Genomic DNA, 24,660 nt, shown 5'->3' with positions numbered 1-24,660 from the left:
TACTGTACAACAAACATACGTATCACACATGCAAACAGGACACACATAGTGCTAGACGCTGCAGAGTGCTTGTAGCAGAACAAGGCAGACTCTGGTTGATTGATAATTGGAAAAAGATGGAGTCAAAGGTTTCAGGATTTAAATAAGAATGCAACCACTAATAGTGTGAAGACAACAGTGACAAAGAAATCAAAGATTGCTGCATATGTCAAAAGACAAGTGATATCAGGTCTCTTTTGCTTTTTGTACATTCAGTAGACTAAAGTCTAATTAAAGGACTGGGAGTATATATAGTGCTCTCAGTCTTCATGCTCTCATTTAAGGGTGTTATATAATTACATTGGCTACAAAAAAAACTTTAGCAATTTGTTTCTTTTCTCTGATGCCAATACAAATTGGCTCAAGTTGATGCTCTCTTAAAATATACAAAGATAGGGGAAGGGTGTGGGTGCTTAAAAAGAGGCTGCAGCTGCAGCTGCAGGGAGGAAGGGGAAATACTCAGACATCTGACAGAGAAAGAGAAAGGGGAGAATTGTTGTGAAGCAACGAGCTCTCCCTCCCTCTCTCACAGTCACACACACACAACACACACTGCTTTTTCTGGATTTGTCTCTCACTCACTCGCTTTTTCTTACACAGATTATGGTGATTTAGTAGTTATCTGGATATGACTAACTTGATGCCAGAGTCCCCTTTATTGTCTGGCCTACTGTGGAAACTCCCTTAAACACTGGACTGAATTCACTAACATTAACTCAGTGTCTCTCTCATGTACTGTTTGCCTAACATGTAAGTTTATCTGGTGACAGCATTGGGCATTTTTCTCCCATATTGTAGGTTTCTCTTCATTTACGCTACATGTAATCTTTTTGCCTTTTTCTTGACTTGTCTTTTTTGTGAAACATTATTTGGCATAATTATCTCCTTGTTCTTTTTAATCTGCTATTGATAAATTGCATTACATTTTTTCATTGTTGGTATTGTTTGCTCTTTCTATTTGTGCTTGCTTTCACCCTTTCTTTTGCACCTGACTTGTAGGTCGGAGGTTTACAGTTGGAGGGTTGTAGTTTTGATGGTGTCCATCTTATTGAAAACCAACATGACTCTCCCACTGTGTCGGCTGTCCCACCGTGCTACATGGCCTGGATTTCAAAGGTCTGTATTTGTATTCCTAACAGCTACATATTTACATAACAGCTATTATATTTATTATATTTACGCTTACATTTAGCCGATTTAGTCATTTGCCAGACGAGTAAGATAGACAAGTTACAAGTGAGATACAAAGCAATCAAAAAAATAAAGAAGACAAAATGCCATGAGAAGTTATGCTTCAGTTTTGTGTAATGTAGGTGCGAGGTAGGGAAGAATTATTAAATGCATAGGAATTTTTGGGAAAATTGGAAATGAGTTCTAAATGTGAATTTAGGTAACATGCTCCACCATCGTGAGACCGCTGAGCTGAGAGTTTTTTCATATTGTCCTCCTCCAGCTGTGCACCCTCACCCAGAGCACTTCCACACTCACCTCTTTTTCTCCTCCTCTGTGGAACTGCCTGTCTGCAGTCAACAAAGCTGACTTCATCCCAGCTTTTGCTACACAGTCAACTTTTCATTTACTGGCACTTACAAAAAAAGTTGATCACCCCACAAACACAACCACCCCAGCTGCACTCTCCACCAATTTTACCTTTTCAAACACTCCTTGCCCATTTGGATACGGAGGTAGGGCTGGACTTCTCGTTCCCACAACCAACTGGACCTCATTCTCACCAGGAACTGCACTACAGAAAACATCTCAGTTACTCCTCTACATTTATCAGATCACTTCTTCATTCAGCTCTCTGTCTTTTTTCCTATTCTCATAATCCCAGCCTATCTGCAACCTTAGGTCTCTCAATTCCAAACAGTTTTCTTCCCTGGTCTGTACGATCTCACTCTCACCAGAGGTCCTCTCTACTCTATAGACACAGCCACTGACAGCTTCTGCACCACACTTTCAACCTGTCTGGATAGTCTCTCCCCCCGTCTTCCAGCCCTGCCTTTCCCTCAGCTCCTAATCCCTGACTCATTGATAATTTGCGTGAACAACTCACTATAGAGTAGTGCTGAGATGAAGTGGTGAGGTTCCATCTGCTCTTGTTGAATATCAGACCCTTCTAGCAGTGTCACCAAGAAAAAAATATAGAATATTAACAGGAAATAATTAGCATCACCACTGACACCAGAAAGCTGTTCTCCAACTTCAAGTCAATCTTCTTTCCCCCTCCACCTCCCCTGTCCATCTCTTTTTGCTGACTGCTTTGCCAACTTCTTGATTAATAAGGTGGCAGCCATCAGCTCAAAGTTCTTTCTACCAGATGGAGATGTCCCGCTAATTTCATCTAACAGCGCATCGCTCTCCTTGTTTTCCACTCTGACCAGGAACAACATCTACACCCTCCTCCTAAATCCTCCTTGTTCTCTGGATCCCATCCCCCCACTGTCATTAATGACAACCAACTGAGATTTACCAACCACATCTCCTCTGTCTTAGGGCAGAGAGATTTGCTCTCTAGAACATCAGAACGTTCAGACCTCAACTTTCTGATTATGTAATTCAACTCTTTTCTGCAGGTGATGGTCATACAGTATCTCGCCACTACTAGCACTACTATTTCGTTTTTGATTATCCAAAAAGGACATACGTCGCATTAACAGCTACAGGCATCAGGTTTAAATCTCTGACTCACCTACATACGTAGTTGTCAGCTCAACAGCACCTGCCTACCTGAATTCACTCATCTCATGTCTTCTCCTTGACTTAGATTGTTTTGCTTGCTTTAAATCTCACTTGTAAGTCCTTTTGCATAGAAGCCTTTGACAAATGACTTAATGTAAAATATAAACTGTTATCAGTAAATATTTGGTATTTATGCTTGAAAAAAAACTTGAAAAAGAGGTGTGATGTAAATTTGTCTAACTAATCAAATATTCAACTACCTAAATATTTGATTGCATTTTAAGTGTATTTTCTATTCAATCCTAGAACTTTGCTCCTGACTTTGCTGCATCAGAAGATCGTATCTGGCTGCCTCTCTACACCAGCTCCGAGAGAGTGAAGGCAGTCACACACATCTGTCTGCCCTGTGGAGTGAACCCCAACCAGTGGATACAGGCAGGGGCTGCTCTGTTTCTCAAACAACAATGAGCAGACAACCTGTTCATGGCAAGCACATGAAGACCGTAACAGCAAGGGCTTTTTGAGGTCATTTAGCTTTAGGTTAAGATAATGTCATAAAAATAAACAATACGGATCACAGTTGACTCTTTAAGCTCTGTCTGGCTCTGTACTGCTGAAATGGGTTTCACAAGCATGAATGACTTAGTTTCTTTTCCTAAAGCACATGTTGGTTCTTTTCCTCTCTCACACACAAACACTTTCACAAGCACTTGGTTGGTCCCTAACCTCTGTGGGATTGCTTCTGAGCTGAGGTTGAGCGGAGGCATTGAAGCTGTGATGGATGGCCACAGAGCTGCAAGGGAGGGTTCGATATTTGTAAGGAGTATTTATGAGTATAAATCAATCAATCTTGATTGATGGGTTAATTAAGATTTTTTTTCTCTATTGGCCTTTTTTGTTGATGTTTTTTTAAGTATTTCAAATGTCTGAGTTCATGTGTGTGCAATATTTTATGTATGTTTCTGCTTGTCTTTATGTAGTTGTGTGAAAAATATTTAGTTTGATGCTATTGTTGTGAAGATTTGAGCAGTTGTCATACTATCAGACTTAGTTTTAGGGCTCAGGATAGATTTGGTTAAAGTTATAGTAAGTGTTGGAATTTAGTTGTGATGATTAACAACTGCCCTCACAACTGTAGAAAGACAAGAGTGTGTGTGTGTGTGTGTGTGTTTGTGTGGTGCACGAGCAGAACCAAAAAATGGTTAAGATGAAGGAGGCGAAGGTATTGTGTGTGCACTCTAGTGCGACAAAATGGGAGTGAAATGGAACAGCAGGTTTAAAAAAGAGAGGATTGGATTTTGGCAACACACGGCCCTCTGGGTCAGAGAGGGATAGGACAATGGAGGGATGGAGACAAAGAGAGAGATGATGCAAAAAGTGAAAAAAGCAAGAAAATTATATAAAACATGTTGGAAATATTGCAGTGAAACAGGAACATGACGACGACATTGGTGATTAAGGTTGGGGGGAAAGAAGGGGTTAGAGGGGAAAGGGATGGTAGAAGAGGGTTAGAACAAGTGAATGAGTAATTAAAAGAGTGTGAAGGAGAGGGAGCAGAAAATATTTAAGGAATTGCAGTGTTAATTTAGTAACAATTGCAATACTGGGCTATCATTTCATTCTGAACCCTTTCTGCTGTTTAAAATATGATGAGATCACTAGATATAACTCTGTGACCTTATTTCTACATCTTTATACACAAACAAGCGCGGTACATTTGACACGCACAAAGTCTAAATCTAAAGGCTGATAATTTTTCCTTGAAATTTTTAGCAACAAATTCAAAGCTTATTGCAAATTATACATTGGATAAAGAGGATTTAAAAAGTATTTTTTCACAACTCTTCCTTACGGTTTGACTACTGATACCGCAGTAGAGGCAGAGGGGAAAAATAAACCTCAGCAGCGCAGCGAACGAAATTTGTTTACAGGGTTTGTATTTTATCACAAATTAGCATCCCAGGTTTGAGAAAATATTGAGATAAGTTACCGGTTCAGATTGCACTCGCTGCTTCAGTGAGGTGTTTTTTGGGGGGATTTTTGATCAGAAAAACCCACACATTATGACTCAGTTTCAGAACAGTGCTTTCAGTGCCATACCTGCAACTAGTCTTTACCACAAAAATACAACCATAGTACCCAAAGACTTGACTTGCAGTTCTGTATTTACCCACTTACCCAGTGTGTTCAAATCATTCTCTCCTACTCTCTATTCCAATTCTGCCTCATTCCCCCTTGTTTCTCCCTCACATTTTTGACCCTCTCTCTATTATTCCAAAGCTTCCTCCGCTTTTTGTATTCTGTACCGTGCACCATTCACTGTGTTTGGGGTCTTCTCATGTTATTTCTCATACTATATTGTACTGTATTTATTTTTTACTGTATTTAAACAATACAGTGCAGTGCATATGTAAGGTTTGCCTGTGTGACACATGCACATTATATTTTGTTTTTATCTTAACACATATTTCTAAAACTTATTCAAAATAAATAGAAAATCATGTTAGCAGAAAAAGAACAAGGCCTTTTATCTACATCATAGTTATCATAAGGGTGCCTGTCGTTTGCCTCCCTATACAGTACTGTAGATATGTAATCTTGGAATGGAGTCAGATTTGTTCATGGAGCAACATTTGTTTCCATGGCCTGTCTCATGGTGCATCTCAACATTGTATTTCAACTTCTCCGACTCACCACAGTGACAGGATGTATAAAACAGGACGTAAGTATTTGCATAAAAATCCTTTAAAATGTTTATCTTGCTGGATCAGGCTTTTGCCACATTTTCATTAAAGAACTACAGGAATCTCATCCATGGCCAGCTACATATAACTTAATGTTAGCCTAAATCAATAATATTGATTGTTTTCTCTGTTGCTAACATGTTTAATGAACGTCAGATTCACTTGATCTTTATCGTCATCTTCTTAGCACAGAAAAAAATCTTCTTGTGAATTTCCAATCGTTTCACACAGCTTTTGCATCTTTTTGTTTTTAACAAAACAGTTAACGTGTGTCATTCAGTGACTCAAAACTTTATTAAATTAGGTAAACAAGTTCCCAGCTAATAAATGTATTTATTATTTAAATTTGTGGATAATCCCACCCAGTTTATTTATGTTGTTCAATTTCTCAGCTGTGGAGGAAGCTGCAGATTTGTTTTTAGTTTCAGAACTGAAACCTCATCTCAAGGGCACCAGGTGCCCACTGCCTCCATCAGCTTCACTGTGAATGAAGTGTAATTTCTATGTGTCCCTGTGTTGCCTTTTTCCAATAAGCACTTCCGATTGCAAAGGATGTTGCATTATAGTACTTTTTTATGTCCCACCTCAGCAGAACATTTCCAGGAGTGGAAAGAGGAAAAGCTAACGCCACCCACAGGATACTTTGGAGGAAGATGGAAAAGTGCTAATAACACTGCAGGGAACCATTGTGGAGAAGGTGTTGAGTGAAAGGGGGAACATCACTGACAGCAAGGCAAAATGTTAGAAAGAACAGACGGGTTCTAACTGGTCAGCAGCATTTATGTTTGACAAGGACCGGAACCACTAACCACATTTGCTTAGTATATAGTGAAGAAGTGTAAAATAGGGGACTTTCTTTTTAAATACACCTCTCTGCAATAGTACGTGCTATAAAAATGTGCATCCATCTACATGTAATTATATCTCGGTAAGTGTGGTTCTATTTTACTAAATTATTACCAAGGTGAATACTGTGCCAAATCAACATGCAGGCGACCCTGAACTCACGGGATAAGCCGAAAGGGAATCAAAATTACCAAGGTGCATACTTACAAATTATTTGCTGCAGTCTGAGTCCTAAAAATATGAAATTTACGTGTTACATTTAGAGCTAAAAACTGTTTAGATTATTTATTAAGTTGTTTTAAGGTGTTGGCCTTGATTTAAAAGCCTAAAGAGTGAGGTAGCTGCAAATTGTCTAAAGCTATAGTTGGGTGAAAATCTTTCCATGGCCTTATTTTAAAATGGCAAAAAGATTAAAACAAAAAAATCTAAATAATATTTAATGTACATTGTTCTTTCATCAGAAAATAAAGTACATTTTGCATTATTTATTTAAAAAAAACGGAGTCAGAAGAATGTTTGTCACAATATACCCTCAGAACAGTGGGCTTGTTTTTTAAATATCCCTCACTGCTGATTACCTGCATCAAGTGTGTTCAATCAGTCAGAAGCTGGAAGACACAAATCATCTTTCTCTTATACAATCTTTCTCTTCTCCCACTCCACCCTCCTCTAAGATGGATATATCTCTTTATTTATTTATATGTATGCGTATGTGTGTGTGTGTGTGTGTGTGTGTGTGTGTGTGTACATACATACACACACACACTATAGTGTGTATACACTATGGCATGCCGTTCAGGTAATAATTTGTAACAAAATTGAATGGAGGTTTAAATATTTAGTATGAGAGTAACGAAAGCCTGAATATATGGAACGGAAACTGACGTCATCAACAGGTTGGCGCCATCTTGTGTTTTGAATTTGTAATGTTTGCCATGCTGCTGAGAAAAACGCATTGTGCGTCCATGCCATCTGCTATTCAGCTGGCTTTAAGCTACAGCTTTATTTTAGTCATCATCTGATGGAGAAACTCATAAATTACCTCAAGAATGATGGTCAAAGTTCTTTCTGCAGTGTTTTGTTGAACATGTGTGGAGCCCAGAAACATACATGTTAAGTAAATTGGTGAATCTAAGAATAGGTGTTAATGGTTGTCTGTCTGTCTGTCTCTCTGTGGCCCTGAGATAGACTGGTGACCTTTCTAGGGTTGACCCCTCCTCTTGCCCTATGACACAGCTGGGATATGCTTGAGCCGCCCCTGCAACCCAAACAGGGTAAGCGGTTACAGATAATGATGGATGGATAATGACTCAAACCCAGTAAAATGTTGAGATAATACAAAAATGTTCCCCACAGTGACAGGTAATATGCTCCCAATTGCTTATGCCCTGTAGATGAAATATTTCAAAGAAATCTGCCATTTCAACAAAGTATTGATGTATTTCTGCTGATGCCACTTTGTTGTAACATCACAGCTGCCCACAGGAGTCCCATTCATTACAGTTGTATTACACCATAATGGTTTTCTTGGTCAGTTGACTATAATGATAAACGGTAAATGGTTATATAGCGCTTTTCTATCTATCGGTGATCAAAACTGCTTCTCATTCATCTGTTCATACTCACAATCACAGACACTCATACACCGATGGGGGATGACCTACACTCACCAGGACTAATTAAGTTGGGGTTCAGTGTCTTGCTCGAGGACACTTCAACATGTGATCCGGAGGAGACAGGGATTGAACCAAAAACAATGGGATTGGTGGACAACCTATCTACTGCGCCACAGTCGCAATCCTTAATATTGCATAATGTTATATTTGATTTCGTATATTCAGAGTTTGGTTCCATATACTCAACCTTTAATCAACATATTCAACATTTCATTGGGTTTTAAATTCCATGTATATGTAGCACATACAGTAGCACATACAGTATTTACAATGTACTGTACAAGTGTCTGTGTCTTAGTTCCCCACTGAGAGTGTGTCTCCAGCAGAGTCAGTGGAGCTGACAGATGACCACAAGGTCTCTTGTCTCCCTGATATGTGATCCTCCCCTAAGACACGTGCACAAAGGAATTTCCTGCTGTTTTTCTCCGTTTGCCTCATCCCATTTCTGTTTTTTCCTTCTTTATTCTCTCCTGTTTCCTTCTTTTGCCCTTAAACACTGGTTTCCACTCAGTGCTCTTCCTTGTATCTTATTATTTGCTTTTCTCTCTACAACTTTACACCCTTCTCTTTCTTCACCATTTCATCTTTTATTCTCCGCATTTTTCAGCTTCTCGTTCTTTCTTTTGTGTTTTTGCTTCTCAAATAATCTCTTCCTATATCACTCTTTCTCTCTTTCCTTGTGTAATCCATGTTCTTCCTGCAGACTATGCGGATTATTGTATTATTGCTAGATGGTGAACAGGATTCCTTTAGGACTTTTGCCAACACTTATGTGACTGATTTGTTAAAATGGTCTGATTTTTATTTATTTTATTAATGAGTACCCTATAACTGTAGATTAGTTTGAGAACAGGGATCAGTAAAACGTTTACTGTACAATGTCACAATACTTTTTCCTGCAACATATACATAAAGTCAGCACCAGTGTGATTACAAAGATAATTGTTTAGTTAAACGGCAAATATTATCTGATGTGTCAATTTACATTCACCTTGTCACTCTGTGTTTTCATACTAACTACTCTGTGATTTCCTTGTGGAGACTGAAGAAGTGTTTTTTGACAGGTAGCTTTTACCCATTTGTAATTTTAAATTGAATTTTCTATATTGGTTAATATTGACATTTGATGATATATGATATGCTATACAGCGTATGTATATATAAATGTAATACCATTAACTAAGAAGGAAACAGATTCAGTGCTTTTGCTAGGCCTCAGAGTTACTTACTACAGTAAATGTTATGGTAAGCTTCCATTGATTCAATTAATATATAACAAATTTTATCTGATCCTTATTTTAGAAAGGCCAAATAAAGGCATCTGGTCAAGGAACTGTCTGTAGAGTGAGTTCCAGTATGATAATGTGCAGATGAGGGTTCCTATGCGAACAGTGGCATCAGCAGTCTGCAACTGCAGGGATTATATTATTTATAATACTTTAGTAAAAAAAAAAAAAAAAGGAAAAGATAAAAGCATATAACTTATAGACACACACACACATACCTTGTCGTTATATGTTATTATCTGTAGGTGTAGACTGATGAGGAAAACAATTGACATTTTTGTCTGTGTGTTTGAAATGATTAGGATAAAGGTATTGGATGATTGAGAGGAGTATTTTGAGTCTTCTTTCACTTCTTTAGTTGGTGCTTTTTGCCCTAAGTGTCATACAAGCTAAAGATGTTTAGACAAGAAGCTCAGCCCTTTGTCATTAACATACTGTACTGTATAGATTTTAGAATTATTTCAAAACGGATATGGAGATTCAGGTAACACGTGAAAGAATGCTAGTGCAAGGAAAAGATGTTGGACATCAGGCCTTAGAAACTACTTCCACTTTACTTCAGAGTCTCCCTTCTGACATTGGAATGATTCTTTTCCTAACCCACTGTATTAAGAGAGCTTGGCTCGAGAGGCATTCAGTAAGGACAGCCCCCACCAGTGTGACTTTTACCCACCTATGGGAATGCTGGGGATTATCCCAGGCCCACCCAGGGTCAGCACCATGGACAGCGGTTTTGACATGGCTGCCTAAACTCCATCAAGGACACTGTGGATGGACAATATGGATTTTAGTTGGCTCGCAAATTTTAAAAATTTCTATAAAAAATTGAACTAAACAAAAACACCCCCCAACAACTGTACTATAGGTACTGTTGAGTCTACTAGAACAAAACAGTCAGAAGATTGGGCCATCCATCCTTCCAACTATAAAAGAGGAAAAGGTAAGGGAGGGGATGAGGAGGAAAAATAAAAATGATTAACAGAGGGAGGTAAAATGATTCAAATGAGGGAGAAGAACCATAAAAAATCTAATTAAACTGGGGAAAAAATACTAGGCAACCCCATTCTCTTCCTTATGTTCACTCACACAGCTTGTTACTTCTCCCACCTGCATGACCCTTAATTTGTATAACATGACGCATGCAAAAACACCAACACATACAGTACATTATTTCTTTGTTTTTATTATCTATGTATTTTACTATTTTCCATCCAGTTTTTTTTATTATTATTATTATTATTTTTTGCCCAGTCAGATATTGTAATTAATCTCTGTATTTATCAAAAATGGCACCAGTTTCTTTCTCCTGGTAATTATTTAAGACTGGTTACAATCAACTTTTAAATACTGAAGAAATACTATTCTAAGATACTACATGCTATTGTAATATATAGATACATTTACAATCAGTTCACTAGTTTGCTGTCACACTGATTAGGAGGATTGTTGTAATCTTTTTTGTTGTGACAAAAAACAAGATTAAAATGTCAATAAGTATCTTCAATAAATACGCCTCAAGACTGTGCTGCTGGATTGAGCAGAGAAATTGTGGATCCAGTTTGGCCCCAGTGATCCTCTGCACACACTCCATCTAATATTGATGAATATTCCAGATTAGAAAGTTGACAGCAGCTAACTGACCAGCTGCACTAACCCCTCCCGTCTGCCGTCACAGCCAATGGAGCAGCGTAGATGAATGACCCTCCCAGACCCTTGGCCAATCACCAAACTCAACTCTCATCTCCAGCAAGGGATGTCCTTGAGCAAAATCACACACACACATTAAAGCAAGAGACAGACACACTCACTGTGCTCACAAACACATACAGCTACGCGCTCACCACTTAATATGGCCTCCTCTGAGGGCAGCGGCCCGCTCAGTGCTGATGTTTATGGCTTCTCTGAACCTGCAAATCACTGTGATTATGGCTAGGCAGATTTATGACCATGGCCCTGTCTATGGGCCTTTAGACAAACCATGGATCATCCACACACACACACACACACACACATGCACTCTGTATTGGAGATGATACACATATACAGCATTCTACTCTGTTGTGGGTCGTGCCAGAAAATCATATGAAGAGTGACCCTGTGTGTGTGTATGGCATAACATTATGGCCACCTGTGCAATCCAACACAGTGGCTCTGCCATGAATTCTACTTTTACAAGTCTTCGTTTTAAATATGGTGGTAAAACATTAGAACCACCTCTTCTAATAATGCACTCCAGTATGACCCCAATACCCACTTTGAACTCAATAAATAGCACATTGTAAAATTATCACCAATATGACAGTTTCACGATAAAAAACTGATCAATTCTAACCTTGTAAAAGCAGAATTCATGGCAGAGCTGCTGTATTGGATTGCATTAAATTGCACAGGTGGTCATAATGTTATGCCTGATTGGTGTAGCATATCATCTAACTGCAGCTCACTGAAGCTTCAAAGATACAGCAAATCATTCATATTGTAAGAGTTGAAACTAATATAACACCAATTCCAAAAAAGTTGGGACAATGTGTAAAACATAAATAAAAACAGAATGCAATAATTAGCAAATCCCATCAACCCATATTTTATTCACAATAGAACATAAACAACATATCAGATAGCGAAACTGAGAAATTTTCCCATTTGATGGAAAATATTAGCTTATTTTGAATTTGATGGCAGTGCTACGTAAAAATTACGTCAACATAAAAATGGGAAGACTTTGAAGATCCCATCATCTACAGTCTATATCATCAAAAGATTCAGAGAATCAGGATGCTTCTATGATCATTTGGCAAATTATGAAACAAAAAATCCAGCAACAAAGGCCCAGGACTGTTGAGCAACTAGAATCCTGCATCAATCAGACAAGAATGGGACAACGTCATGAGCTGGACCTCGTTTCCACTTCCTGCCCAGGACTTTTATTTTGTAGCCCCTTTTACCTGCTTCCTGCCTCATGTTAGTTCATCACTCTGATTGTTTTCACCTGTTCCCCGGTCATTTATACACAGCTCTCCCCACAGTCCCCCTGCCAGATCCTCCCTCTAACTCCCGGACAGTGCACCTTGCTCCCTGGTTATCCTGACATGTGGTTTTGGATTTCCGATTCTTTTTTTTTTTTGCACTCTGTTCCCTGTCCGAGGTTTGGTTTGTTCTCTTTTTGATTCTGTTTAGTTATCTCAGCCATATATCCACGTGTTCAATGTTTACTACCTGTTGTGTTTTTTCGTATCCTCCTCTCAGGAGTGAATTTATCTTAGCCATTTTGTTCTTTCAATTATTAAAGCTGTTTATCAGTTAACTCATTCTCCCCATCTCTTCACTTGGGTCTGTGCTTATGATAAAACCTGACAAACAATCCTCTCCTACAACTCCAGCAACTGGTCTCATCACTTCCCAGATATTTACAGAGTTATTAAAAAAAGAGGGGATGCTACACAATGGTAAACATCGACCTGTTCCAACTTTTTTGAGATGTGTTGCTGCCATCAAATTCAAAATGAGCTAGAATTTTCTATGTAATGGAAAAATCTCTCAGTTTCAACATCTGACATGGTATTTATGTTCTGTTCTGTGAATAAAATATGGGTTGATGAGATTTAGAAATCATTGCATTGTGTGTTTATGTATGTTTTACACATTGTCCCAACTTCTTTGAAATTGGGGGCTGTACACAAGACTGCGCAAGGCAGCTCCCTGATGTCCTGCACCAGAACCAAAACAGGGGTAAGCTCTTTTGGATTGTGTACAATGTCAGTGTAACACAAACAAAAGCCATTAATTATTATTATTATTACTTTCTTAACAACAGATTGCACCTGGAGAATGGCTGAAAAGCAGGGACGGCAGACAAGACAACTCAATGAAACAGAGGTTGTTGCATCTATTTCTAAAGACGTGCTAAAATGACTAAATAATTATGTAGTTTATTATCAGTCACATTTATGGAGGCTAACCTGCCTGTTCGTATGACAAACATATGTGTTACTAAGTATAATAAAAAAGTTAACTATTTTAGAAATTTTTACTTGCTTCTAAAATTTAATTGGAAAAAAGTCTAAAAACATTGCAACAAAAAAGCTGCTGTAAAATCAGACACAATACACACACACACACACACACACAAAGGCAGTGAAAAGCTCTCCTGAGCGTTTGTTCTAATAGGCCTGTGAAGCATTAGGGGAATTGAAGGTGTAATAGAGAGATGAAGGTGAAGATCTGCACTTTACTTTGTCATTTCTGCAGCCAAAGAGCCAATTTCCAGTGGGGTTTGTGAAAAATGAGCAACTAAACCATTTTTGTGATTTGTGGTTAAGGTGTATGGCTTTGTTTGAAAGTGTGTATTGAAAGGGTCTGCTGCATTTGTGACAGTGCATAGTGGGGGTTCGAACCAGAAAAAACAGCTTTTTCATCTTTTTTTTTCACCTGTATCCATTTTGTTTGTTGATGACTCATCATGACCTTGACTGCACTCATGTGGGAGGAGAAGCACAGTCGGCAAAGTGTCAGCAATGAATGCCTGCCGATGCAGACCATGTGTGGGCAAACAGCAGCCAGTTTGGCATACATACATTTGACTTGGATAAACCCACAGTTTTATTCATTATAATTGCAGTGTGCATTATTGTTGTTATCATACAGTCGGTATGAGTTTTCTTTATAAATATCAGGCATTGGTTGATGGGAATAAAGACATCAGTTTTCTGTGAAGTCACAAAATCATGTAAAAATGATCTGCTCCTAGCTTTTCTTGCTCATTGTGAGTGATCTCATTATAAGTAAAGCAAAACAAGTAATTTGATTGGCCCCAAAATATGTGTACCTCAGTGTTGTTTGTGTGGTTATAATACACACTCAGATCTGCTTTTCTGTGTACGCTTCATTGTGTTTGTGTGTGTGAGAGATTAATCTTTGACTTTCGTCTGTATCATCAGCATTGCATCAGTAGTGAAGAGTGTTACAGATACTTATCCCAGAGTAGCTCTTCTTAGTTCCCTACCTTGAGGACCGACTGTTACTATAGCCTCTGCATGCCTATAAAACTTTTACATTTTTGTAAATATTTAATCTTATTTTTTTATTATTCAATGTTTCTTTAAAGGTGTAATGCACTGAGGAAATGTGTACTTTTTCTCAAGTCAGATCATCGCTTATGTCAAGTGTTCATGCATTATATTGCACCTACATTATGTTTATGCTGTATATGAGCCTTTTAGATAATCAGTCTGTTGATTTGTGCTTGTATTAAATCCTGCTTTACACTGAAGCCAGAGCAGGATTTCATCATTAAGTAAAATAACCTCAGCATCACAGGTGGACAGACTCAATTTGACAAGACAACAGAACAAATGGTGAGCATATGTGAGGTGGTTTATTTTAGGTTGGACGAGGTCACGACATCTTCAGCACTTGTAGCCCACTTTATTCATTTCATCCAATAATCCTGATTTTACAAATGTTAATGAGTAATTGCTATACCTGTTCGCTCTGTGTGTGATCATTTAACAGCATGTAATGTTTTTCAAATATTTTTTAGCAGAGATATGCTCCATAGCTTATCTTAATGTGGACAGGTACTGTCAAAACACCTGGCACACAGACTCACAGAACAGCACTGACAGCAAATGCAAAGCCTTTCCTTTTCCAAAGATATTTAAGTGAGGCTCGCCCTGCTAACTAATCAGTCAGGTCAAACCCTGTGTGTCACCTGCTGATGTGACAGATGATGTGCACTTATTTTCCCTATAGGAAGCAACATGCTTTTACATGCTTTTGATGAACTGGCTGGATTGATTTTGAGTCTCATACTGCAGCTAGCTTGATTCCCATAAGTTCTGTAATGTGAATGTTCTGAAACAGAACCGACAGTCATAAGTAAAGATGGAGAGAATAAGAGAGATAAGTACTGAGAGTCAATAGTGTAAAAGGAAAAGAAGCAGGGATTCTCTGTCAGTGCAAAATGGAGGAATCTTAGATGGAGTTAAAAGTATCTTCATTCTGAAAAATGGAAAAAAAGGTAACCAAAAAAAATCTTCAAATGAATATACAGTATACCATCTACCGTCTTTTGTTGGAGGTAAAGAAATTAGGGGCGGAGATGGGTAAAATGAAATTTTTTTGAAGTGCACAAAGAGGCGAGAGCCTGATGGAAGTTCTGAATCATAATAAAATTAGAATAGAGACAAATAAAGGTAAAAAGGAGGAATCTCAGAGTTCCTGTAATAGATGGAAACACTGGAAGCATTTCACTTCAGAGAGAAGGGAAGAAGGAGGAGATGGAAAAAGGACGACAAAGGGATAGAGTGAGCAAAATGACAGCTTCTTCAAGGGAAGAGCGTGAGGGTGACTCATCTTCATCCAACATGATTTCACTCTTTATTAGAGATGGATACATAGTCAAAGCACACATTGCTCTAACAGACACAGTGTCAGACTGAATTGCTTTTAAAAGACTGTGAAGGGAGAGAAAATGGTGTTAATGGCTTCAAAACGCTTTTAACACTCCTACCCACACAAATCAGACTCCTGCCTTCTCCATCATTTTGTCTCTGGTACTGTTTGGAGGCCCTGGTTTGTCCCTGGTCGGATGATGCAAAATGGTTGCTGAAAATCAAAGCTGTGCCATCAGTCTGCAGGGAATAGTGGGAAGACACAACACTGTGAGGTTGGGGAGATTTTCATGTTTTATTTTCTGACCTAAGATTGATCAGTAAAAACGTGTTTTTACTGATCAAAGTTTTATAGGCAACAAGCTACTAAATAAGACTACAGAGGAGGTTGGAGAGATTAAATGTCATCTATTGTTAGCTCACTATTACTGAGTTTATCTCAGGTCACTGTAAGAAGAAATACATTTGTACAACAGGTTATCATGTTAAATCAAATTAGAATTAGATATTAAGTAGTGGTGATGTTAAAGTCATGTGACTGTGGTATAGTTTTGTTTTATAGCCCAACAAAAGCATTTTACCAATGACAAATGTACAGTGCATCCAGAAAGTGTTCACTTTCTTTTTCCACAATTTGAGACAGATCTGGGGAAGGGAACATTTCTGCAGCATTGAAGATCCCAATGAGCACATTTACGGACATCATCCGTAAATGGAAGATGTTTGGAACCCCCAGGACGGGGGTCGGACGGCCAAACTGAGCGATCGAGAGAGAAGGGCCTTAGTCAGAGAGGTGACCAAGAACCTGATAGTCACTTTAAAAGAGCTCCAGCATTTCTCTGTGGAGAGAGGAGAACCTTCCAGAAGAACAACCATCTCTGCAGCACTCCACCAATCAGACGTGTATGGTAGAGTGGCCAGATGGAAAACTAATCCTCAGTAAGAGGCACATGATAGGCTGCCTGAAGGCCTCTCAGACCATGACAAGCAAAATTCTCTGGTCTGATGAAACAAACATTGAACCCTTTGGCCTGAATGCCGAGATCTAAAAATAGCTGTGCACCGATGCTCCCCATCCCACTTGATGGAGCTTGAGAGGAACTGCAAAGAAGAATGGGAGAAACTGCCCAAAAATAGTTGTGCCAAGCTTTTAGCATCATACTCAAAAAGACTTGAGGCTGTAGTTGGTGCTAAAGGTGCTTCAACAAAGTATTAAGAAAAGGCTATGAATACTTACATTTGATTTAAGTATTCAAGTACATTTGAATACTTACAAATGTACTTGCAAGTACATTTGATTTTTACATTTTTTATTTTTTAATAAATTTGCAAAGATTTTAAACAAACTTCTTTCGCATTGTCAGTATGAGGTATTGTTTGTAGAACTTTTGAGGAAAATAATGAATTTGATCCATTTTGGAATAAGGCTGTAACACAACAAAATTAATACTGAATACTTTCTGGATGCACATGTATCCTAAACATCTATTTGTCGCTGAGTCTATTTTCAGCAACTACCCAAATGCCAATGGAAAAATCTCACTGGGTTTTTGCCAAGGGAACCAGGGAGATGCTAATTTCCAATTATGCCTAGAAAAAAATGTCATCCCTATGGCACTCTATTAACTTATACAATATATTAAACATGACAGTTTCACTGGTGGAATGTCTTAAGCAACAATAAACATTATTTGTTTACTTTAATACAGAAAAGGAAATGGTTTAGTACTGAAAATAGCACCAACAACCAACAGCTTTGTTTGTCAGTCTATATCAGTGACTTGTAACCCATTTGTAATATGTTGTATAAGCTTTATGGAGTTGAATTCAGATGTTATCTTAGAAAAACAACGTAAAGTTGAAACAAGCGACAGCTGCTATGGGAATAATAATAATAATGGTCTGGAAGCCTCCACCAGCATCACAAAAAACAGGCTAGACACTCACTGTAAACTAAGTAGCTCAGGGGCATTTTGGTCAGACAGTCTTGGACTGTGTATGTGTGTGTGTCCGTCTGTCTGTTCACATGTAAAATATGTGTCTCTAGTGTTGCACACATCATTGTCCACATACAATATCTATTGTGCATTTATGTAACTGTGTGTTTCATGGTTGTTATGAGTTATGGCAGTCAGACTGTGGTGTCAGATAGCAGACTTCCTGTAGGTGTCTGGGTGTCTCACGCACGCACGCACGCACACACACACGCACGCACGCATGCATGCACACACACACACACACACACACACACACACACACACATAGAAACACAGAAACAGAAGTTTTTTCTGCTACTCTCTGTTATCACACTGATAAAAACACGAATATTTTGATGATTATTCTGGGAAACTATCCGTAAGTGAGTGTTACTAGATAACATATGATAATTAAGCAATTTCAGACTATTTTGGATGTTAAATGACTCTTCGGTGAATTGTGGCAACATTCCAGAGGAAATTTTGAACTTTTTTCCTATGTCACTCCATGTGTGTCCTTGACTTCGAATAGCGTTTTCTCAAAGTTGGCGAGTCCTTCAGATTGAGTTTGTTCCAGTAAAAACAATAGCTAATGGCCTGTTTGCCAGATTAGTGCTGGAAACAATGTTTGTCATGATGATGGAACAGTGCACTAACTCACAAGGAGAGTAAGCAGATTTGTTTGTCCTTTTCTGTCTTTTGACTTGTGAAGGGATTTCATTTTGGACTTCTTGTCGAAAAAGTGGTGAGGGTGAAGCATAATCTGTGCCACCAGTTTGTTTTGCAGAGGGGAGTGTTGCCTAGAGGTTAGCAGTTTCTTCATACTGGAGGTTTACTCAGTAGGTGAAGTCATGACCGATGGTTTGTTTGTTTAAGTGGTCTATGGACTATATTTGCTATAAAAACTATATCTATATCTGTCTGGAAATGTAATCTAAGTGGTAAATTTACACCACGGTAATTGTGTGTGTTATGTAACGTGTTTTAATTGACCCTAACAGCATCCAAATGTTTACACATACAAATATCCAACCGGTCTATTACTAAAGTTCATTTAAATGAAAAGAACTCTTTTCAGAACTCTAGTACATATTTTATCACATTCATTCGATCCTTCAGTGCTTTTATATATTATTTTGTCACTGCTTGTAATAAACATGGTGGCAAATATGAAGCCATATGTTACAGATCACCTCTTCAAAATGTTTATTGACATTGTTATTCAGCCTTTCCAGTGCATTTTTCGGATAGCTGCTTTTTAAATACCAGCACTGAAAAGGGGAATTGAAACAGGTGTGCACTGTGGTTCACATTCCCATAAATAAGTGTTTATCGAGGGGTTCGGGGAAACAACCTTGGAGTTCTAAGGTTTTATAAGTTAGTAACGGATAAAGTGTATGTGTTTGTGGGCACCGATCATATCCTTCTGTAATTTAAGTAGAGTTTATATTTATTGTTTATTTTGTGGTTTAGGGGTTTTGTATGAGACATCTCACACTTATGGGGTCTTGTGAGTCATATAGAGCTTTTACACAGTACTTACAGCCAGTTTAACAGCCATCTTAAAACATTTGCTGTTTTTTTTTTACAGTGGCATATAGAGAGAGTGGATTTCTTCTGTTTTATCATTATGAAATAAGTGATTTATCATGGGGAGATTTTTTTTTTTAATTACAGTATGGCTTCATCTATCAATCAACCAGTCATATAAGTCCACATCTGCGTCATCTCAGCTCAACAGTCATTCTATTAGATTACAGTTATGCAGCTGATGTGTCAGATGACTTCCTCATAAGACAAGAAAACTGTGGCAAAAAGAAGTTACGGTGTTGCAAAACTAGCTTTCATGACAGGCTGCATAGGTGAGTAAAATTTGGGTTCTAGAGAAGTGAAAAGTAATTCCGGCACAGAGTTTAAAATGTGTTTAACTCTGACATTATTAATCATTATCATATGGCACCATAGAAAACTTACAGCTGGCAGCTTTTCAATTGTAGTCAGTGCTGACTTATACTGGACTTTGTGGTTAAAATGTTGTCATTTGTGAGTAACTTCTTGGTTAAATGAAAACTTTATCTTCTAAAGGAATCATTCATGTCCTCAGTCATCATGCAGATACAAAAAATAAAACTGGATCCTCTCTTCTAATCTTTGGTTAGTTATCAGTCAGCAACCTGGATTAAGCTAGTCGGTCTGTGGCAGTGATCTTTCTTGTTCTCTAAAAACTAGTAAAATCACATCCGCCAGGCACAAAGGTAACATATTCCTTCATTCCAAAATATGTGGCCAAGAGAATATTGTCCAAACCGGCGGGAATTAACATAACTTCACCAGAGATCTCGAGCACACGCAGTTGATCCTTGTCATGTTCATATGTCACAATCCCCCAGCTATTCTCAGATTAAATGCTTGAGTTTGGAAATTTTATTCTTTTGGACTAGGACTTCCAGTATTTGGATCATGTAGGTTATATCTAGTTCAGGGTTCTTCCCCTTGGTCCTCAAGGCCCACTGTCCTGCCGTTTTCCAACTAACCCTGCCTAACAGACAGCCTGAGTGAGCTGTGTCCTGTCATTTAGAAGCTGGAGGATAACATTTTCTTTTCATCTTCTCAGTTTTTTAGTAACTAAGCCCAACCAGTTGTGTGTTAAGATGGTTAACGTGACCCCAGGTTAACCCCTGCAAGGTTTTGCACATCTTTGTAAGAGAAAATACCCTAATTTCATTTCTCTGAGCTGCAGAGGGGTGATATCTTCTAATGGCTTCACATGTTACAGAGTGAATGATAAAGATTTTAGAATAAGGGCAAACTGAAGCAAGTCAGTACCGTTGAGATACAGACTTTTTCTCACAGCCTTGTCCTTTGAGAAGTATGCTTCACATACATGTAACTGTCTCTGTAGCTCATGTAACTGTCTGTGCAAGTCATTTTTTTTTGCTATTAACCACAACATAGTCCATTCAGGATCTCTCAGGAGGAAACCTGTGGAACAATTTCACCCATCACTTGTTTCTTTCAAAACAACCCTGGTAAACACACATAGGAATGCTGGCAGGAACAAATCCAGGATGTCTGTATGACAACAGGAGAAACACTCGAGCGAGCCACACATGCACAAATATAATTCAAAAACAGTGGCAGTGAATTTTGTCATACTATTTGACTCCCCAAACCATAAACTGCAAAATTACTGCACTCCAGCTTCCAAACCTCTACAAATTTGCTTTCGAGTTAACTCAGTTGTGAAGTGTTGAGCTGGGGTTACATAAACAAACCTACACACAGATGACTGAAAATATAGCTGTGCTACAGCTCGCATGGAAAAAGATGGACATTTGGCTTAAGAAACCAGACACAAGGCTCTTTCACACAGGCACTGGAATCCTGAAATTCTCCTGACTTTGTCCAGAGGGGGTGTATACAAGAACGCAAAAGTCAGAGTCAGACGCTCCTGAGATTATCTGGATTTTAATCTGTGAGCCTCCCAGTACAAAATCCAGATTATTTGCGTGGAGCAGGCTGCTTTGTCCCGAATTGTCGGGAGATTTAAAAGCAAGTGAAGAGGCATTTTGATGGAGTCACAAAGCGATGTGACACTGTGTTTCCCACAGTTTTCTATCATGATGTGCCTCCTGTGTGCGCTGATTATGCACTGAAATGAAGCGGATTTTGTCCCGTGGGAGCTGTTCCCACTCAGACAATCTCCCGCTGTGTGATACAGTACATATGTGAAACAGGCTACAGACTAATTTTAGCTTAATGGGACTCCTGTATGAACCAGAACAAGGTTTAGTGTATTTTGAGCAGTCCCGTTCTGGATGCAAGCACTGTAAACAGTTTTGACCTTTTGGCACAGACACACATATACATTGAGAATTATTAGTCAATATAGTGTGACATTATTCTTGTGTGTTTGTGTGTGTGTGTATTTTCTCTGAGGCCTTCACCACATGTGGTTTTTTTTTTCTTTTTTTTGTCTGACCATACCCAGATCTGCCAAATGGGTTTCTCTCATGCATACAGTCAGGCCACAACATAATTTATAGTTTATGCCACATACCACACACACTTTCCTTCTTGGAAAAGTTGCTGTGTGAAATATGTTGATTTCCAGGACCTGTTATTCCTGTGTTGCTTTTGGATTTACTGTGTTCCCTCGATCTATTTTAAAAAGTGGGCTGCATTTATTGTGTGTGTGTGTGTGTGTGTGTGTTTTATTTTATTTTATTTTATTTTTTCTTTACTTTTACTTAGTAGCTAAACTTTATGTAAGCTGAAGAAACTGTGTTGAGTATCATATATAGAATAGAGAGAAAATAAATCAATGTGTCTACAATGTGGGTAAATTAGTAATTTTTGACAAGTTCAATAATAACAGAAATGAAGTTATAAACTGAAAACCCGAGTTTTGAATATTTCGGTGGTGCTGAGTGAGGACAGCAAACAGCAAGTACAAATTGGCACCAAACACACAGAATTCTACAATTTCTCTTATTATTGTATTATCCTAGAACAACAACAACCCCCTACCCCCGCTTCTGTTGGGGCACTGCCCGCAGATAACACTCAAAGATTATATTTAAGGTTGTTTCATTAAATTTGTGCTCAAAGATGTTCAGCTCACTTATTGTCCTTTGTTTCTCTGCCACAGAATGTGGAAGAAATTACACATTAGCCAAAGCATCATTTAAACGTTGGTATCTGTCGAAATTTTTATTATCAGCGCATCGCTACATAAAATAAGGATTCGACGACTATTGGTACAACATTAAATCAGCTATGCAAAAAGACAGAACAATAAATTCACTGCCAGTTCTAAATTGTGTTCGCAGCCTCTGCCACTGCTAACCCATCTATTCCTGAGAGACCGTCGATCACCAGTTGCCTCCCTTCATACACAGTGAGAAGTGTCCTCGTGGGAGTTTCATGCTGTCTCCCACAGATTGCCCCATTTCTGCAGAACAAGAATCCAGACCAACCTGTGGGAGTCATGCAGTGACCATAGCATGATTGGCAGAGTTCCTGCATGCAAGTGCTGCCAACTCTGTTTGTTGCACTAGTTGAGACAGACATATACCACTGACAGGAACTCAACCTGGGTGAAAGCCGATGATTATTTTAGCACTGTTTCCCCACAGCATGGAGGACCAGGGTGCAAATCCCTCTGTGTTTTTATGCTCTCTCCAAATTGCTCTTAGACGACAAAATGACAGTCATCCAGTTTGTTAACTATTGCTTGCAGAATGTTCTTAAAAAAAGTGTTAAAAAGTATCCACCTTACCGTTTTCTCATACCGTTTATTTCATACCTTTGTGCCTCTTAGTACTTAATAATGGTTTTGTTCATATATTGTGTCCCATCAAACATTGCAATTCTACATATATCCAGAAAAAGGCCTTGATCAGACACAAACGTTGTCTACAGCACAGTATCAGGGGATAATGGGAAGTGAGTGTGAGAAGTTAAAACAAGTGAAAAACATGAAAAATTAATGACGTTTTATTTTTGTTGCTTCTGTCAGCATGAAATAAACAGGAATCAGGCCTTTGCTCATCTATGACCCAGCGGCCAATAAACTGACAAGGTTTGTGTGTGTGTGTGTGTGGCATAGAAGATCCGTCTCACAAAGAAACATAATTAAAAAATTACACTTTAGAGGTAAAGCTCTTAATCTCTTTTCAACATGACTCAAATCACCTCTTTCCTCTGGCTTCCTCTCTGTTTTTAGTAGTTTTTTTTACATTGTTTAGTGAGCAGAACGTGTGTCTGCCTGTATGGCCCTGTGTGACTTGTATGTGTTTGCCTTGCTTCTTACAGCAATTTGTTTGTTTGTGTAGGTAAGCTCTTCAAGTTAATTGAATAGTCTGGAAGAATAAAGTGTGCCATGAGACTCCTGTGCTTCCAGAAGTAACTCGCTTGTAACTATTACACCTGTTCGCACACACGCGCATGCAGACGTGCCAGTGAATCACTTCCATCAAATTAAAGTGACTCTGGCGCCTCAGGGTTTGTGTTATTTGTTTCCTCCTGCAGACTGTACCCCTCTCCCTCATCCTGTCTCTCTCCCTGATCTCTTTGCCCTGTTCACCAGTATGATGCTGCTATAAATTTAATTTCCCAAACCCGGCTTTTCAGAAACTAAGGGACACAAAAGTTTCATATTTACTTGGCTTGTCGTCATTCTTTTAGAAGCCGTCTGTGAAGATTTGAAAAACCAAATATAGTTTTTCATTCATCCTGTGGCCATAAAATATAGAAGATACAAAGCATGATAATATATCTCCTTCAAGATAAAGCTGTTGTCTTTATTACTACAAAAACCGTTTTAATAGGTCATTGTTTAGAATACACAGTAGCCTGTCTCTGCAAAGTAAGATGAATCATAATATGGAGAAGCTTGCAGTTCCCCAGCCTCAGCAGCACAGAAAAACACACACCTCACTCCTGGACCTGCACTTTAACTTAATCATTTATTTAATGGGACTATTTAGACCTGAGAATGTCATTTTTATTGGACTATTTTAAATGTGCAAGTGAAGACCCACAAGTACAACTTGTCCATTTTCTCCTTATGCCTGCAGATTCCTCACATACAGTATATCTCTATTATTCACAAGAAATATCTAATATTCATACCTAAATGAAAGCTGTTCTATAATGTAGTGGGAAATTCAATTCAATTCAACTTTATTTATATAGCGCCAATTTACAACAAAGTCATCTCAAGGCACTTTACAGAATAAAGTCCAGACTACACAAGTATGTAGAAGCAACCCAACAAATCCCCCTTGAGCAAGCCCTAGGCAACAGTGGAGAGGAAAAACTCCCTTTAATGGGAGAAACCTCCAGCAGAACCAGGCTCAGGGTGGGCGGCCATCTGCCTTGACCGGTTGGGGTGAGTGGAAAGTGGAGAAAGAAAAGAAAAGAGCAACGAAAAGCAACAACGAAAAGCAACAACAAAACAACAAAAAAGCAACAACAAAACAACAAAAAGCAACAACAAAAAGCAACAACAAAAC

The 24,660-nt window shown here is 38.5% G+C and overlaps 1 protein-coding gene across 3 annotated transcripts in view; it reads left to right on the top strand.

Annotated features, from left to right (window-relative positions):
* Nucleotides 1-5,804, top strand: part of dync2h1 (dynein cytoplasmic 2 heavy chain 1) — a 102,667-nt gene extending 96,863 nt beyond the window's left edge. For all 3 annotated transcript variants that reach the window (XM_067507137.1, XM_067507138.1, XM_067507136.1), the window contains 2 exons: nucleotides 1,039-1,155; nucleotides 3,028-5,804. In XM_067507137.1, coding sequence (XP_067363238.1) covers nucleotides 1,039-1,155; nucleotides 3,028-3,189 — 279 coding nt within the window. In that variant the 3' untranslated portion in view covers nucleotides 3,190-5,804. The remainder of the gene's footprint in view (nucleotides 1-1,038; nucleotides 1,156-3,027) is intronic.
* Nucleotides 5,805-24,660: the final 18,856 nt, after the last annotated feature.

The sequence above is a fragment of the Channa argus genome, chromosome 6, assembly GCF_033026475.1.
Source record: "Channa argus isolate prfri chromosome 6, Channa argus male v1.0, whole genome shotgun sequence".
Classification (NCBI taxonomy): Eukaryota; Metazoa; Chordata; class Actinopteri; order Anabantiformes; family Channidae; genus Channa; species Channa argus.
The sequence above is the reverse complement of the archived record's forward strand: the minus strand, read 5'-3'. Positions and strand labels throughout refer to the sequence as shown.